Source organism: Glycine max, chromosome 11, assembly GCF_000004515.6.
Source record: "Glycine max cultivar Williams 82 chromosome 11, Glycine_max_v4.0, whole genome shotgun sequence".
In the NCBI taxonomy this organism is placed as follows: Eukaryota; Viridiplantae; Streptophyta; class Magnoliopsida; order Fabales; family Fabaceae; genus Glycine; species Glycine max.
The window spans coordinates 1,801,104-1,814,897 of record NC_038247.2 but is presented as its reverse complement, the minus strand read 5'-3'; the positions used below and the strand labels follow the sequence as shown (position 1 = coordinate 1,814,897).

Sequence of the window (13,794 nt, the reverse complement as noted above, 5' to 3'; positions counted from 1 at the left end):
TTAACAACTGTGAAAGAACCTTCTTTCATACACTCTCATGGAAGAAGTTCTTTTGTGCCTTTGAAACAGTATTCCGACATTCACGTACCTAAAAATAAAACCATACCCACAAAAGCTATAAAATATGTACCTTGATCGAAAAATAACACATCAAAGTAGAGATATCTAACTTCACCACACCTCAAACTCTCTCAAAACTCCAAATACCATAAGCACTACCACAGAGAAACAAAGAAAGTAACAATGCAAACAAAAACAAAATAAACCAGCTTTTTTGTAGAAAAAACACGGTGATGAGTATTTTGGGAATTATAAAAAATTGTTGGGTGCACCAGCAATGTTGCTGGGTGCTCCTAGCAATACCCCATTGACATCTAGCAGGACGGACATTAGTGAGGTTTTTGTTTTCTCCCCGGACCTAGCTATTGTATCTACATGCAAGAAATCCATCAAGGGCCCAATGATCATGGGAAGGTTTTGGATTGAAAACTCAGATACAGGTTCAGAAAGGTACAGTCAAAATTAATAAGTAAAAACAAAAGCCCATCTATTCAAAATTTGAATTGACCAATTTGCACAAATGGATTTTACCTTAGCGAGAAATTCACACTTAATCGTATGCAGTAAACAATTTAAAATTCGAATTTTTCTGATCCAAGACAATGAAAGTTACTATATTTATTAAATTTTAAACTTGTAAAACATTGAATGAAGAATAAAAATAAAGTACTATATTTAAGAGAATATGAATTAATAAAGCTTTTTGGTAAAAAAAAAAATAATAGTAAAGTTTGAGCTACTAATTTTCTAATAAATTGTTATAATTCTATTCTTTATCTTATTCATTACTTTAAAGGAGTCAAACTCCATAAAAATTAGACATTTAAATCTTATACGTAACATGTTTATATTAGTTATTTTATACTCTATTAACGAAAACACACGATAAGATAATATTAGAATTTCATTTCATTAAAAGAACATACATGCTACAATTATGAAGCTTAGGAACAAACTTGGTTCAAAGGATGGAAACATTACAATACACGAATCAAATTCGAAAATTTAATGATGTCAGACACAAATATCTACACATTTTGCTGTATCCAACAAATGTTCCTTGAAATAAAAAACCGAGACGTGAGTCTTTTAGGGGTCTGTCCTTCCCTTGCTTCAGTTACTCCATTTTGACGCGATGATAATCTTTCTTTAACCCCCAGCAATCAGAAGAATACATAATTCCTTATAGTACAATGTTTCGCACTTTTCACCCCAACCGCGAGTTAAATACATGGCCAAGTCACGTGCCGGCCCAATGGCAGCGTCACAGCACTAATAGTACAGGCAGCAAGTGCGCACTGTCATTTCACCAAATTAGTAGAGAGATCAAGAAGAAGAAGGAGCATCATTTCATTTCCCTATAGCTCCAACCAATGAGGGTCATGATCCTGATAATCCGAATCATCACCATCAAGCGGTTCAGATTTCACATCTGAACCGTGATCTGGTTCTTGCGACGATTGTGATTGTGTTTGTGCTCGCGTTTGCATCTGATTCTGATCTTCTCCTTCTGGTTCGGCCTCGCACTCTGTCCTACATCGTTTCAGTCCAATCGAAACCCCAAACAGCTTCGGAACCTCTGCTTCCGCCGCGTTCCCCGTCGCGCACGCCGCGGCACCGGCGGCGCCACCGACATGCAGGGCGTCATCAGCCGATGAAACATGTTTCGCGGGCAAAAGCTCCAGCGGCGCCTTCCCGTCCGGCACCGGCACGGTCCTCACAGCGCTTGTGGAGGATTCTAACTGCTGGCGGCTAAAACCAGAAGCATAATTGGTCATCAAAGAGAGTATGTTATTACACAAACCCTTCAATTGACTCAACTCGTTACTCAGTTGTATGTTCTCTTTCCTAAGCCTTTCATTCTCTTCTAACAGCTCGGGCGCAGTGGTGCAACTTGTGGTGCGGTGTACTGTATTATTATTATTATTCCCAGCAATCGGAGATGAGTTCGAAGATAGTACCTGTTCGTCGCCGGAAGTCGTTGGAGACACAGTTCTCACCGCCGGTGCTGCCACAGCCACCGTCACCGTATTGGCTGTGACTGCTGCCGGTGCCGCGGCTGCAGGCGGAACCGGCAGTAATTTCCGGCGCTGTATGTCGCGAAGAAGAGCTCTCTCGCCTCGCCGGAAACAGTCGTTGGCGAATTCCCAACGGTCAGGGACAACCTTCCGGAACCCCTGCACACACACACACACCAACACCGGTTATTCATCTGAGAAAATATTAAAAAATAAACGAAGAAAATAAAAGGAGGTGGCGCGCGGTGGTTACATAGGTGTTAAGTTGACGGACGAAACTGGAAAAGTTGTTGTGTTTGAAGTACTTAGGAAGCAAATCCCTTGCAAATTCCGCGGGTCGCCATACAATGAAGCTGGTGCCGTCTTCGTTCCAGGAAATTAGGTCATCCGCGGAGGGATCATCGACGAGCTGGTACGTCTTGGTCAGAAACGGCGTCGGAATGGATCTCTGCAACTCCGTCGGCGCTGATTCACCGGTTTGCTCCGCCGGTAACGGCGCCATGATGAACTTCTCTACCAGATCTGGAACTCAACCTAGCTACCTAACCGCTTTTCTAAGCTTCAAAGTTTCGTTCATAACTGCTTTCTAAACAAAATCTAACCATTTCAATTTGGTACTTACACTGCTACAGATTCTTTCGAAAATGATAACAGAAAGGCTAGAACCTATCTATCCTTAGCTAACGCTGGTTCTTCTTAATATTATCCAATCCAAAAAGAAGATAAATAATATTAATAAGTGAAGAATGATAATTTATGATTATTTTGGTTACCTTGATCTATCTGATAGGGTTACTGAGAGGGCATGCACCCAGCGAACGGAGAAGCAGAAAGAGGATCGGAATCGGAAAAAAAATGAGCTGTAGGTTGTTGTTGTTTCTAGAAGTTTCCGAGAGGAGACTAAAATCATGGAGTGGATAGCAAAGGAAAAAGGGAGGCGTTTGTGGGTTCGATAATGAAAGGGAAATTAAAAAAAAAAAAAAAGGGTAGGCCCCGAAAGAGAAAGAGAAAGAGAAATTATAGAACTAAGAAGGCGCTAGAAGAAAGGTGAAGAGAGAGAGACTGTTTACTTGGAGGAGCTGTGATCCAGCCGCTGCTTCATCCGAATATGGCTTTGAACCGTTGGTTTGTTTGGTAATCCACTACTGCTTTCCAGAACCTTCCTTCTCCTTCAATTTTTTTATTATAAAATTAATGTATTTATTAATTTAATAAATAATTAATTTCCATAAAAAAATTCTAACTGATGAATGAATTTTTATTACAATTTTTCTTCTCAATTATATTTTTTCCTTTCCATTCACATCCAAAAACTTAATTTGAAGGACCGAGTCCAAATTATTAAAATGAATGACTTGTTAGTTTCCTTCCCTTCGTTCGTTTCTCACTGTTAATATTGTTATTGTTTTTCTTCTGTTCTTTTTTAATTTTGCCCAATGTTATCGTGCCTTAACCGATTAACACGTGTTGCCAATGTTTATGACGACAGGGGCCCATGTCACGCACTCCCATCCCCACCTGCATTGTGTTTTTCTCTACGTTTCAAATCGTCTACATTTTTTTTAGTGCAGTGCAGAACTGCACATGATGTTAACTATTACTAAAAGAAAATTACAAAATTAAATAGTTTAATGAATAGAAAAATGTTTCATAGAAACTCCCATTTTGTTATGACTTATGAGACACTCAGAAAAAAATATAGGCATTATAAAATTTATAATGTAAAAAAAAATATTGGTGTTGTGTTTAAAATAAGTAAATGTTTATGTATTATTACTCTAATAAATATTAGTTGCTGGATTTTGTAAAAAAAAAAGTTATTGGATTATTAAATATTATCTGTTGTAGCTCAAAATAAATTGTAAGGAATTCATATTTTTTTTCTGATGTCATGTGAAATAATTAATTCCTATTTTGATTAAAATTAAAATTAAAGATGATTGTCAAAAAATAAATAAGGTGAAAAGAACAACTTATTCATATAAAATTTAATAATAAATATTTAAAATATATAATTTTAGTTTAACTACACATGTAGTTTTTTATGCGTGAAAAAATAATTTTGATGAGTGCTTGTCTCACTCGAAAATTATAGTAGGTGTTCAAATAAATCAAATATTTATTGTAATACTTACAATAAGCCGGGAACAATACACATAGCTGGATTCAGAACATTTTTATTTTTATTTTTTAGCACAACAGATAAGGAGATATCATACTCATAACGCAAAAATTTCCAAATAAGAAAAAAAAAATCATGAAAAAAGGATTTGAAAAAAATTGCCCAATACTATTGTAGGTGGCCAATAGTATCTGTATTAGTATATGTTTGTTCAATTTTATTGCATTTTTAATTTTAATACTGGTCATGTATACATTCTTGTAATCAACCTTGTGATGATTTTTATTAATTAGTTATTTAATATTAACATTTACATGTAAAAAAAATCAAAGAAGTAAAATAGATCAATTTTTAATGAGAATATGTGCCTTATTTTTTATCCTCCAAAACTATCCTATTTAACTTTTTTTTTATATGAAAAAACACTTGACAAAAAGAATAAGTATGTTTTTCATGAATTCTATTTTAGGGAATTCATAAATAATATGAATCAAACTTTGATGAAAAAAATTATATTAACAAAATATCCATAATTCTTTTTTCATTTACAGTGATTTTATTTGACTTAAATAGAATTGTGTTAAATGAAAAAATAAAATCGGATTCTTTAACGGCGAAAGATGTGCCCAAAGCAAGGGCCAGAAAACGATAGCATAGGTCCAACTCCATCGTTGTTGGACTCGTTTTTTTTCAACCAAAGGAAGACAAACTGAACATAAGAAATTATAACATTGTCAGTCCTGGCTCAACCAAAGAGGCAACTTCTATGTCACACCCTAAGGGTGATGCATCTAATTTCTTCTTCATCGAGCAGTTCCAGTGATTTTTTATAGCATTGTCAGTCCTGGATCACCCAAAAGATACAAAAAATTATAATGGGTCATTAGCTCAGAAATGCATGTACATTTATCAATATCTTCAATATTATTGTTCCACTTTTGTAGCCTACATTGTTTCTCAAAGGAGAGGCGAACTCACATGGACAAATACAGTCACAAGAGAGAAGATGCATAAATATTGAATATACTTCTAATTTCTATTTTAGACCTTGAATTTAAATGTGTAGGTTACTTTAGTCCATATTATTAGTAGAAAATAGAATTTGAAGAGTCAGAAAACAAAGAGAACATTTTAGTCCTTAATGTCAGTGGGAAATCTAGTGAAAAAGAAGTGAGATGAATGATATTTTGTAAAGTTGGAATTAAATATTTATGACTTCACAAAACTAAAGTATGTTGAACAGGATTCAAGTTCAACGTGCATTGAAAAGTATAATTGGCTCAAAACAAACACAGAAGAAAAAAAACTATAACCAAAATTTAGTCATATTAACATGATTAGAAACATTTTTATACTTAAATATCTATGAACGTTTTGAAGCCTGTATATTAACATTCAAACAAAGTACCTTCAAGGAAGAATCCTAGCAATTTCTGCCCACTTACTGCCGTATATTTGGTAATAGTAAGCAAGTTTTAGTTCCTCCTCCTCTGTCCATGCATCCTTCTTTACAGCCGGATCAAGATGATTGTGCCACCTGAAATGATAACTAATTAACTACTAGTTCATTTAACGTAATTTATAGGAAACAAAGAAACAATGATATGCCGAATATTGAACATGAGGTTATCTAGCATATGCATAAAACATAATCAATTTGATTCAAATATGTTCTTGATGAGTCGGTGACATATGCAGAGTTAGACACCAAGCATAAAACTCTAACAGCAAAGGCTACAGAAAATGGTTCGTGAGTTGTGACATTATACACAAAAGTTGTGACGAACTTGTGACGTAACAGGAAGTACTCAGTGGGAATGTGCGATAGAATGAAAACATGCAGGTTGATTGCGATGGAGGGGAGGGATGGACTTGTGACGTAACAGGGAGGGGAAGGAGGCGTCGATGATGTGGGTGATTGGTGATGATGTATTTGATTTTTAACTAAAGAGTATTTTGGTCCTTTTATTATACTATTTGATTGTAAAAGAAGTTATGTAGGTGCAAGAAAAAATTCCAAGTAGTTAGTTTATCATTCATGGAAAGTTAGTAAGCCTAGGCCTCATTTTCAAATGAGGGTCATGATATTCACATTCCCTTTCTTATCTTCTTACCTCCACACTCTTTATGGAAGTAAAAAGAAAAATAGAGTGGACATAAATAAGATAGACAAAAATGGATAAAAAAATGTTAGAATTTTAGGTTTTCTAGTTTAAGAGAAATAAAAAAATGTCATTGTGAGGTTGTTTGGTTTGGATAAGAGGGGAGATAAATTAGATTAAATATGAAAATATTATTTTATCATTGTATACAAAGTGTAACATGTGTTGTAAAAACCATAAAAATGATACAATCGACTATATGGAAAAAAAATTGAATATCAGTTTGGCTTTTCGGTTATGAGAATCATGTTTAGGCCACTTGTATTGCCATGCTCTAGTCCCGTAGTCTGGGTGTGAAGTATAGTATTGAAAAATTACCTTAATTAAGGTCACCCCTAGCCCACCTTAATTGGGGCTATGTGGTGGCTGCCTTATTTATAGCCTCAAGGTTGATGTTTAGTTTCATTTTTTTGGGTTGAGTTAGGTCCTAAGTCAAAATTACACCTTATTTTCAATTTGTCTCATGTTTACTTGCTTTCATTGTCTATTTTCACTTAATTACAAAATTTATACCTTATTTTTAATTTGTCTCTTGTTTTCAAAGATTTGTACGAGAAACATTGAAAACAACTTTTTTTTTGTTTCCCGTGTAAATCTTTAAAAATAGAAAATAAAATAAAAACAAGGTGGCACATCATTTGAGATAGGCCCTACCACTTTTCTCTCTAATTGAATTTCTTTACTAAACAACCTCTCTTGTTTCCCTCCACTCTATTTTCATCCTCTCCTATCCATTCATATCATACTTCTTCTACACCAAATAGAGTGCCATCTTTTTTTTTTTTTTTATTGAAATTTTTATTCTACCCATTCTTTGAATATACACAATGGAAACTAATTTCCGTTATGTATCCCAAGCAGGATCGACCTATGGATAAAACAACTAAAGCTCAAGCTTTAGACACACTAAAAAAATATTTATTATTAGATTTTTTAAACAAAAAAATCACATATGTTGAAAAAATATTCTACATAGTTAGCAAAAAAAAAAAAAACTCAACATAAAACTTTCATTTAAAGTAAAATAAAAATTCTTAAAAGTTGCTTTAGATTTCAGTTTCAGTTGGACCAACCCTTGGACAGAGATGCCTATTTAACAAGCCGCAATAGAAATTAACTTTTGCTGTATATTGTAAAGCAATACCTTCTTATACAATGGACCGTTTCTGTCAAAAGTATTTTTATATGTAAGAAAACAGAAGTAGGTGGGGTGAAGATCAAACACGAAGTGTCAATAAGATAGGCCTAGATTGTCTCCACTACCTAGGCCCATGTTTTTTACTATGGCCCTCAATCATTTAACCCAAGCCTCTTCCGTGGCACTAGTGGAGGTTCTGTATGTCTTAGGGGGATCTATAGGAATCATTGGACTTTTGTAATCTCTTGTATACACGCAAGTAAAATAAGCCATGAAACTTCAAGATTCACCAACCTAGAAGATCAGGATGAAAGAATGTTGAATATTTAAGAATAAGATTTTTCAAGACTTTCGGCCATGCTTTGCTATTGACTTTTATTTTATTTCTTTTTTTGGTAGAGTGTTTTTATTTTATTTTATTTTATTTCGTACCTGTATTCAGCATTCTTTTTACAACCTTCTGCTGATCTATAAAAAAATCAAATGTGACTTTTGACTTCGAGATTTATTTTACCGCGTCCATCCTGATTAGTTTATTAATTAAGAATGAAAATGACATGTTAATATCATATCTACTACAATTACAAGGAGCAACATGAGACTTCGTGTAAACGTTTATTTGACCCCAAATATGTCGCTTCGTGTTTCCATAATTCAACTTGCGAGGGTACATTCTCAGACTATTATTTTTCAGATTATTAAATTAATGTAGGATGATTAATTTCATAAAAAGATAGAACTGAAAAGATATGCTTTGAAGATAAATATCACTCGTTCTTATTCTAAATACAAAAGAATTAAAAAATTTAGTTATTAATAACATTAAATTTTTTCGTAAAAAGACATTAAATTTATCAATCATTTTTTTTTTATTTTTAAGAACTAACTTTAAAATTATTGAGATTTTATTTTCTTGATATTTTTTCACCCAATTAATTAGGGTATTTTCAGTTAAGCGTGACTTTTTGTATTCGATAATAAGAGGGAATAAACGAGAGAGGTAATTGCAACTAATAAAAAAGAGAGGAAGTACCGTCAATTACGTTTTGATGTTTATTTACAGATGTTAGAGGACAAACTTTTTTTTTAATGTAAGAGGGCAAACTTTCTTGTGTATATACGCCTTTTTTTTGCAGACTCTTAATTTTATGTTATTATATTATAAGTATGTCGTACGTAGATAAGTTACTTCTTACGTGTTGAAATTTGTTTGCCATGATTATCGATGCTAGAACTATTTCACGTTTGCGTATTTGCATCCTTTTTAGAGGGCGTATTTCGATTTTCAACATTAATAGAGTGGATTGATTATTGTTCTCAAATTCATTTATTGTAGTGTGGGAGGAAAACTCAAACTTATTTTTTACTTCTTAAATCATCGTGTTTGTTTTTTTTTTTTGGTCGGTTCAACGGGGAAACTTAAAATAAATTTTAATGACAAATATTTTAGTTTAAAGGAGATAATTATATAATAAGTTTTTTTTTTCAATATCCATATATATTTTTTGCCAAAATATAAGGCATTTTTATTTCATAAAAAATATTTTTTATGAGCCTAAATCTTAATCTTTAATTGGTTTATCTTGGGGCCAGTCCTGATCTGGTGCAATGCAAAATCGTTTTTCTTATTCTCTTTAAATTACCAAGCTTTCCACAATCACGGCTCGAAGCACGTTTGAATATATTAACGTGACTTATTTCGCCAAGCATCTACATATTTTTCTACAAATTCAGTTATTTTGATTTCAAATGCCCGACTAGTCTCCAAGTCCAGAATTTATATGACATCAGCGGATGAATTTGTCAAAAACGAACCATGTTGCTTCCCCAACATATCGATCAATACCAAATCAACCCTATAAAAATAATACTACACACAAACTCAACCTTCTTACCCTTAATTTTTTTCTTCAACAAACGCCACAATGGCCGTCACGAAAAGCCTCTCCATCTTCCTCTTCATCGCCATAAGCTGCGTGGCCGTAGCTCAGGCAGCGAACTTCAACATCACAAACAATTGCACCTACACGGTGTGGGCCGCCGCCGTGCCCGGCGGCGGCTCAAGGCTTAACCCTGGCGAATCGTGGAACATCAGCGTGACGAACGGCACGACAGGAGGACGCATCTGGGGTCGAACAAACTGCACCTTCGACAACGCAGGACGCGGGAAGTGCCTCACCGGCGACTGCGACGGTGTTCTTGAGTGCAACAAAACAGGTACACCTCCGAACACGTTGGTGGAATTCGCGTTGAACCAGTACAACAACCTCGACTTCTACGACATCTCCCTCGTCGACGGTTTCAACATTCCCTTGCAGGTGAGCCCGACCTACAACTGCAGCTCCGTGAAATGCGCCGCCGACATCATCGGAGAGTGTCCCACTCAGCTTCAGGTTCCCGGCGGCTGCAACAACCCGTGCACGGTTTTCAATACGACTCAGTACTGTTGTAGCACCGGTGCTGCGGGTTGCGGTCCCACTGATTATTCCAAGTTCTTCAAGGAGAGGTGTCCAGATGCCTTTAGTTACCCTATGGATGACGCAAGCAGCATGTTCACTTGCATGGGAGGATCTGATTATAGGCTTGTGTTTTGCCCTTAATTAATTCATCATCAACTGCTTTTAAATTTCGTGATTCCTATTCGTCTTATTGTTGTATACTTTGGTTTGTGTGTTATTATTTTATCACCAAATAAAAGAGTTCTTGGGGGCTTTGTGCGCGCATCTCTCTGGCGGGATGTGCTCTCTTTCTCCTAAAATAACTAATAAACTTTTACATAGTTAAATTAATTCACGTGACTGTAAGCAAACGTTCTATTAGAGTCCTAGTGTGTTTTTTATTTATGATTCATTACAAAAAAATCGGATACCATGGATGATCGATCTAGATTTCGAAAGAGGAAATTAATGTTAATTTTTTCTTATCAAGTATTAATTTGAAGGTCAGATTTATGTGCGCATCCGTTAAACATTCTGTAATGGGGTGTAGCAATCCAGCACTGGTTATGATTTATGAATTATTACATTATATGAACGACTATGACTTATTATACGAGTTCCATGTACATGTCAATCACTGATTTATGAATTGCACAAAATCCATTTTCCAATGTACATCCATTATTACACTATTATATCCGATCCACATGTCAGACTTAGGCAAAAATAGTTGAATTTGAAAGCTTGATAATTGAAAGATAAAGCTATTAAACAAATATTGAATTAAAAGTATTTGGTAATTTTTTTTATAAGAGAAATTGTTTGGTAAAATTATTTATCAAATTAGTTAATTGATAAATATAAAATAATAAAAATAAATATATTTATATAATAAAGTAAATTACATTCCACTGTCTTGTCCAAACTTATTATTTGATGGTTCTCAATAATTTTTTTGGTACAGTGATGGTCCTCAAATTTATATACGACATATATATGCAATATTAGTGAGAATATATATGAGTGAAAAATCATGATATCAATGGCCCTTTGGCCGCACAATCTAGTTGAAAAATATAAAGTAACATAAGAATCTATTATCTTATAAGTTATAATTAAATTAGTTCGAGTAACTTATAGAAATAAGTTAAAAAAATATTAAAATAAACCCATATATTAAACAACTTAATTTTAATCAAACTATTTTATAAACTAGTCAATCCAACTTATATAAAAAAAAGACATAACTTATCAAACACTCATAATTTTAAAAGCCACATAGTTAGTGACGTTTATTACACCATCACTCTAATTGATTTTATTTTTCAATACAGTTACTTTTGACCTGCCCAATCTGGCCAAATAACAACTTAAAAAATACTCGTTTTTAAATATATTATTATTAAAGAGAAAGTCTATTCCTATTTAATTAATTTATAACATTAGTTTTAGATAATTAAGTGACAAATAAGAAAATAAAAAGAGAGAAATATATGATAATTAAAACTAAGTGATATGATAAAAAATAAAGAATAAATTAAAAAAATGTTAACACAGTTCACTATTAATTTTTTTAACATGCGGAACAACATATTCCATCTTTATATTATTGTGATATTATCGGTCTTTGAATTTTTGGTACAGCGACGCATTTCTTACCACCAGCTTGTTTATTTTCTTAAGTGAATTTTTTTCACGATATATTGCGTGCGTGTGTGTATATATATATATATATATATTATATGAAACCAAAAATATAAATTATTTTTTTATTGTAATAATTATTAAAACATGAAAATTATGTAAAAAAAATAAATTACATAATAATTTTTAAATATTATAGATAACAATAAATATATAATTAGATGATGAAAATTTGTCAATATCAGTATCACTTGTATATATTGTATGAAAATGAAAATAACGACAGTCCTTGAATAATACAAAGTTTACGTTGTGAAAACATCTGAAAATAACGTCAGTTATTTCGGTGCTTCAATTCGAGTTTCCTTTTGTCGAGTAGGTTCTGACTATGCTCCACGTACCCTTGTACTTTTGGAAAGTGAAGAAAACAATGAACCAATAATAATTTTAAAAAATGGAGTAAAAATAAAACAGTTTAAATTATAAAAAATAGTTTTAATACTTATTTTAAAAAAATATTAATATCGTGTTTTTTCAAGTGGACTAAGCATTCATTTATTTTAATGAAGTTTAGTCTAATATAGATGAAAAAAATGGAAATGAGTTAAGTAGGTCGTTCGGATAGCCGCCTCAATTGAACTGTGCAGGGTTCAACATTCCGATGGAGGATCGATGCAACAACCCTCAGGATGATCCAACAACTACTTTTACATTGGAAGAATCGAACCTCTTCAGATGCCTGCTAGTACCAGTAACCAGTAAAAAAATAATCGAACCAAATTAATCAAGTTTTTATGTTCGAACTTCATTTTATGAAGATAATCAATAAACTCGGACTTTGGTTGTGCTTAATTAATGTTCTGTGTGTAATGTATCATCAAAGTGAATTCATAGAGGAAAATGATTTCTCTCAACTTGTGAGAGATCTCTACAATTCGATGTTGTTTCTGACTACCATATATTCATGCTCTCAATGTCTCATTGAATCCGTATCATATATATATATATATATATATATATATATATATATATATATATATATATATATATATATATATATATATATATATATATATATATATATATATATATATATATATATATTTAAGTTTTTTAATTTATAAGAAATAATTAATAACATTTAATCATATATTAATCGTATATAAACTATTTGTGATCATGATGATGATCTTGATGAACTATCTAATAGAACGCTTTTATCTTAAATTGTGTTGAGAATACGTTAAAAAACTACAATATATAAGAGTACATTAATAACATTTTCAATTATAAACAATTTTATTTTTAATTCCTTCAGAGTGTTATCACTTGCCTCTTGTCTTGTTAGTAGCATGTGACAAAGGTATTTTAAATCAATAACGTGAGATTAATACTTTTTAATTTATAGAGAAAAATTACATTAGTATTATGCTCTCGTTTTTTTTCTACAGATATGAGTACTTTGTCGAAAATTATAACAACTTAATAATTTCCCTTATCTTTTAATAGTTACATTTTATCTAATTATATGATAAATAGTAATTATGGATTTGAATGTGTTTTGTGTTAGAATAATTAAGAGCAGATCCTTTTGAGTCACATCCTATTGCTTTAATTTAATATATCTTATAAATAGAATACATTTAATTATCAAGTGAGGTTTAAAAAACTTAACAGTTGTATAAAGAAGCAGCCGGATCATGAAAATTAATAAATGGAGAGGATGTACCGTAATCGTAATAGAAGTAACTACCAAACAATATTATATATTATTTTGAACGGGACAATTCTTTCATTGTTGGATGATACCCTAAAAACACATGACCTCGCATGGTGTCTGTCCGAATCAAATGAATGGGCTCGAGACGTGGGCTCAAAGATGGTGAAAATTGCAATATTGTCCTCATTTGCTCTTGGAGCGATTACCAATTTATGATGTTTGGCTATGGTTGGGGTATATCATTTTCGAATTAACTTTTTTTTTAATGATAGGTATCTATCATAAGGGTTCAAGAAGACTAGTGTGGATTGCTTAGGGTTACAATTGTCTCTAGATGTTTGGAACTTTGAATTCAATGAATGAGAACGAGGATGCTTTTTTGGCGTGGAAGGGAGACTATATATTAATACAGTTTGCACTTAGTTTATTGCTTGTATCACATCATATTTCATCATCAGGGGGGGTGGTTGTCTAGACTTGTGGTTGACTCCT

At 32.8% G+C, this 13,794-nt stretch overlaps 2 protein-coding genes across 4 annotated transcripts; one reads left to right on the top strand and one right to left on the bottom strand.

Annotated features, from left to right (window-relative positions):
• Window positions 1-951: 951 nt before the first annotated feature.
• On the bottom strand, window positions 952-3,420 carry HSF-26 (heat stress transcription factor 26). 3 transcript variants are annotated; one of them, XM_041006558.1, is made up of 4 exons: window positions 2,852-3,420; window positions 2,332-2,664; window positions 2,022-2,237; window positions 952-1,812 (listed from the first exon to the last, which is right to left on the bottom strand). In XM_041006558.1, the coding sequence occupies exons 2-4, from the start codon at window positions 2,578-2,580 to the stop codon at window positions 1,708-1,710; spliced, it is 570 nt and encodes a 189-aa protein (XP_040862492.1). In that variant the 5' UTR covers window positions 2,581-2,664; window positions 2,852-3,420; the 3' UTR covers window positions 952-1,707. The 3 variants fall into 3 exon arrangements, with proteins under 3 accessions (XP_040862492.1, XP_006590530.1, XP_014619265.1); XM_006590467.4 differs by having other exon boundaries at window positions 2,332-3,420; XM_014763779.3 differs by lacking the exon at window positions 2,852-3,420 and having other exon boundaries at window positions 952-2,237; window positions 2,332-2,580.
• A 5,724-nt stretch (window positions 3,421-9,144) lies between these two features.
• Window positions 9,145-10,458, top strand: OLPa (osmotin-like protein, acidic). Its single transcript, NM_001249476.2, has one exon. The coding sequence runs from the start codon at window positions 9,426-9,428 to the stop codon at window positions 10,098-10,100; it is 675 nt and encodes a 224-aa protein (NP_001236405.2). The 5' UTR covers window positions 9,145-9,425; the 3' UTR covers window positions 10,101-10,458.
• The last annotated feature ends 3,336 nt before the right edge of the window (window positions 10,459-13,794 follow it).

Bases quoted from the DNA above. Each gene is read 5' to 3' on its own strand.
- OLPa (NM_001249476.2), top strand. From the start codon at position 9,426: ATGGCCGTCACGAAAAGCCTCTCCATCTTCCTCTTCATCGCCATAAGC.
- HSF-26 (XM_014763779.3), bottom strand. From the start codon at position 2,580: ATGGCGCCGTTACCGGCGGAGCAAACCGGTGAATCAGCGCCGACGGAG. The intron at 2,238-2,331 runs GTAACCACCGCG...GTGTGTGTGCAG, and splicing joins TCCGTCAACTTAACACCTAT to GGGTTCCGGAAGGTTGTCCC.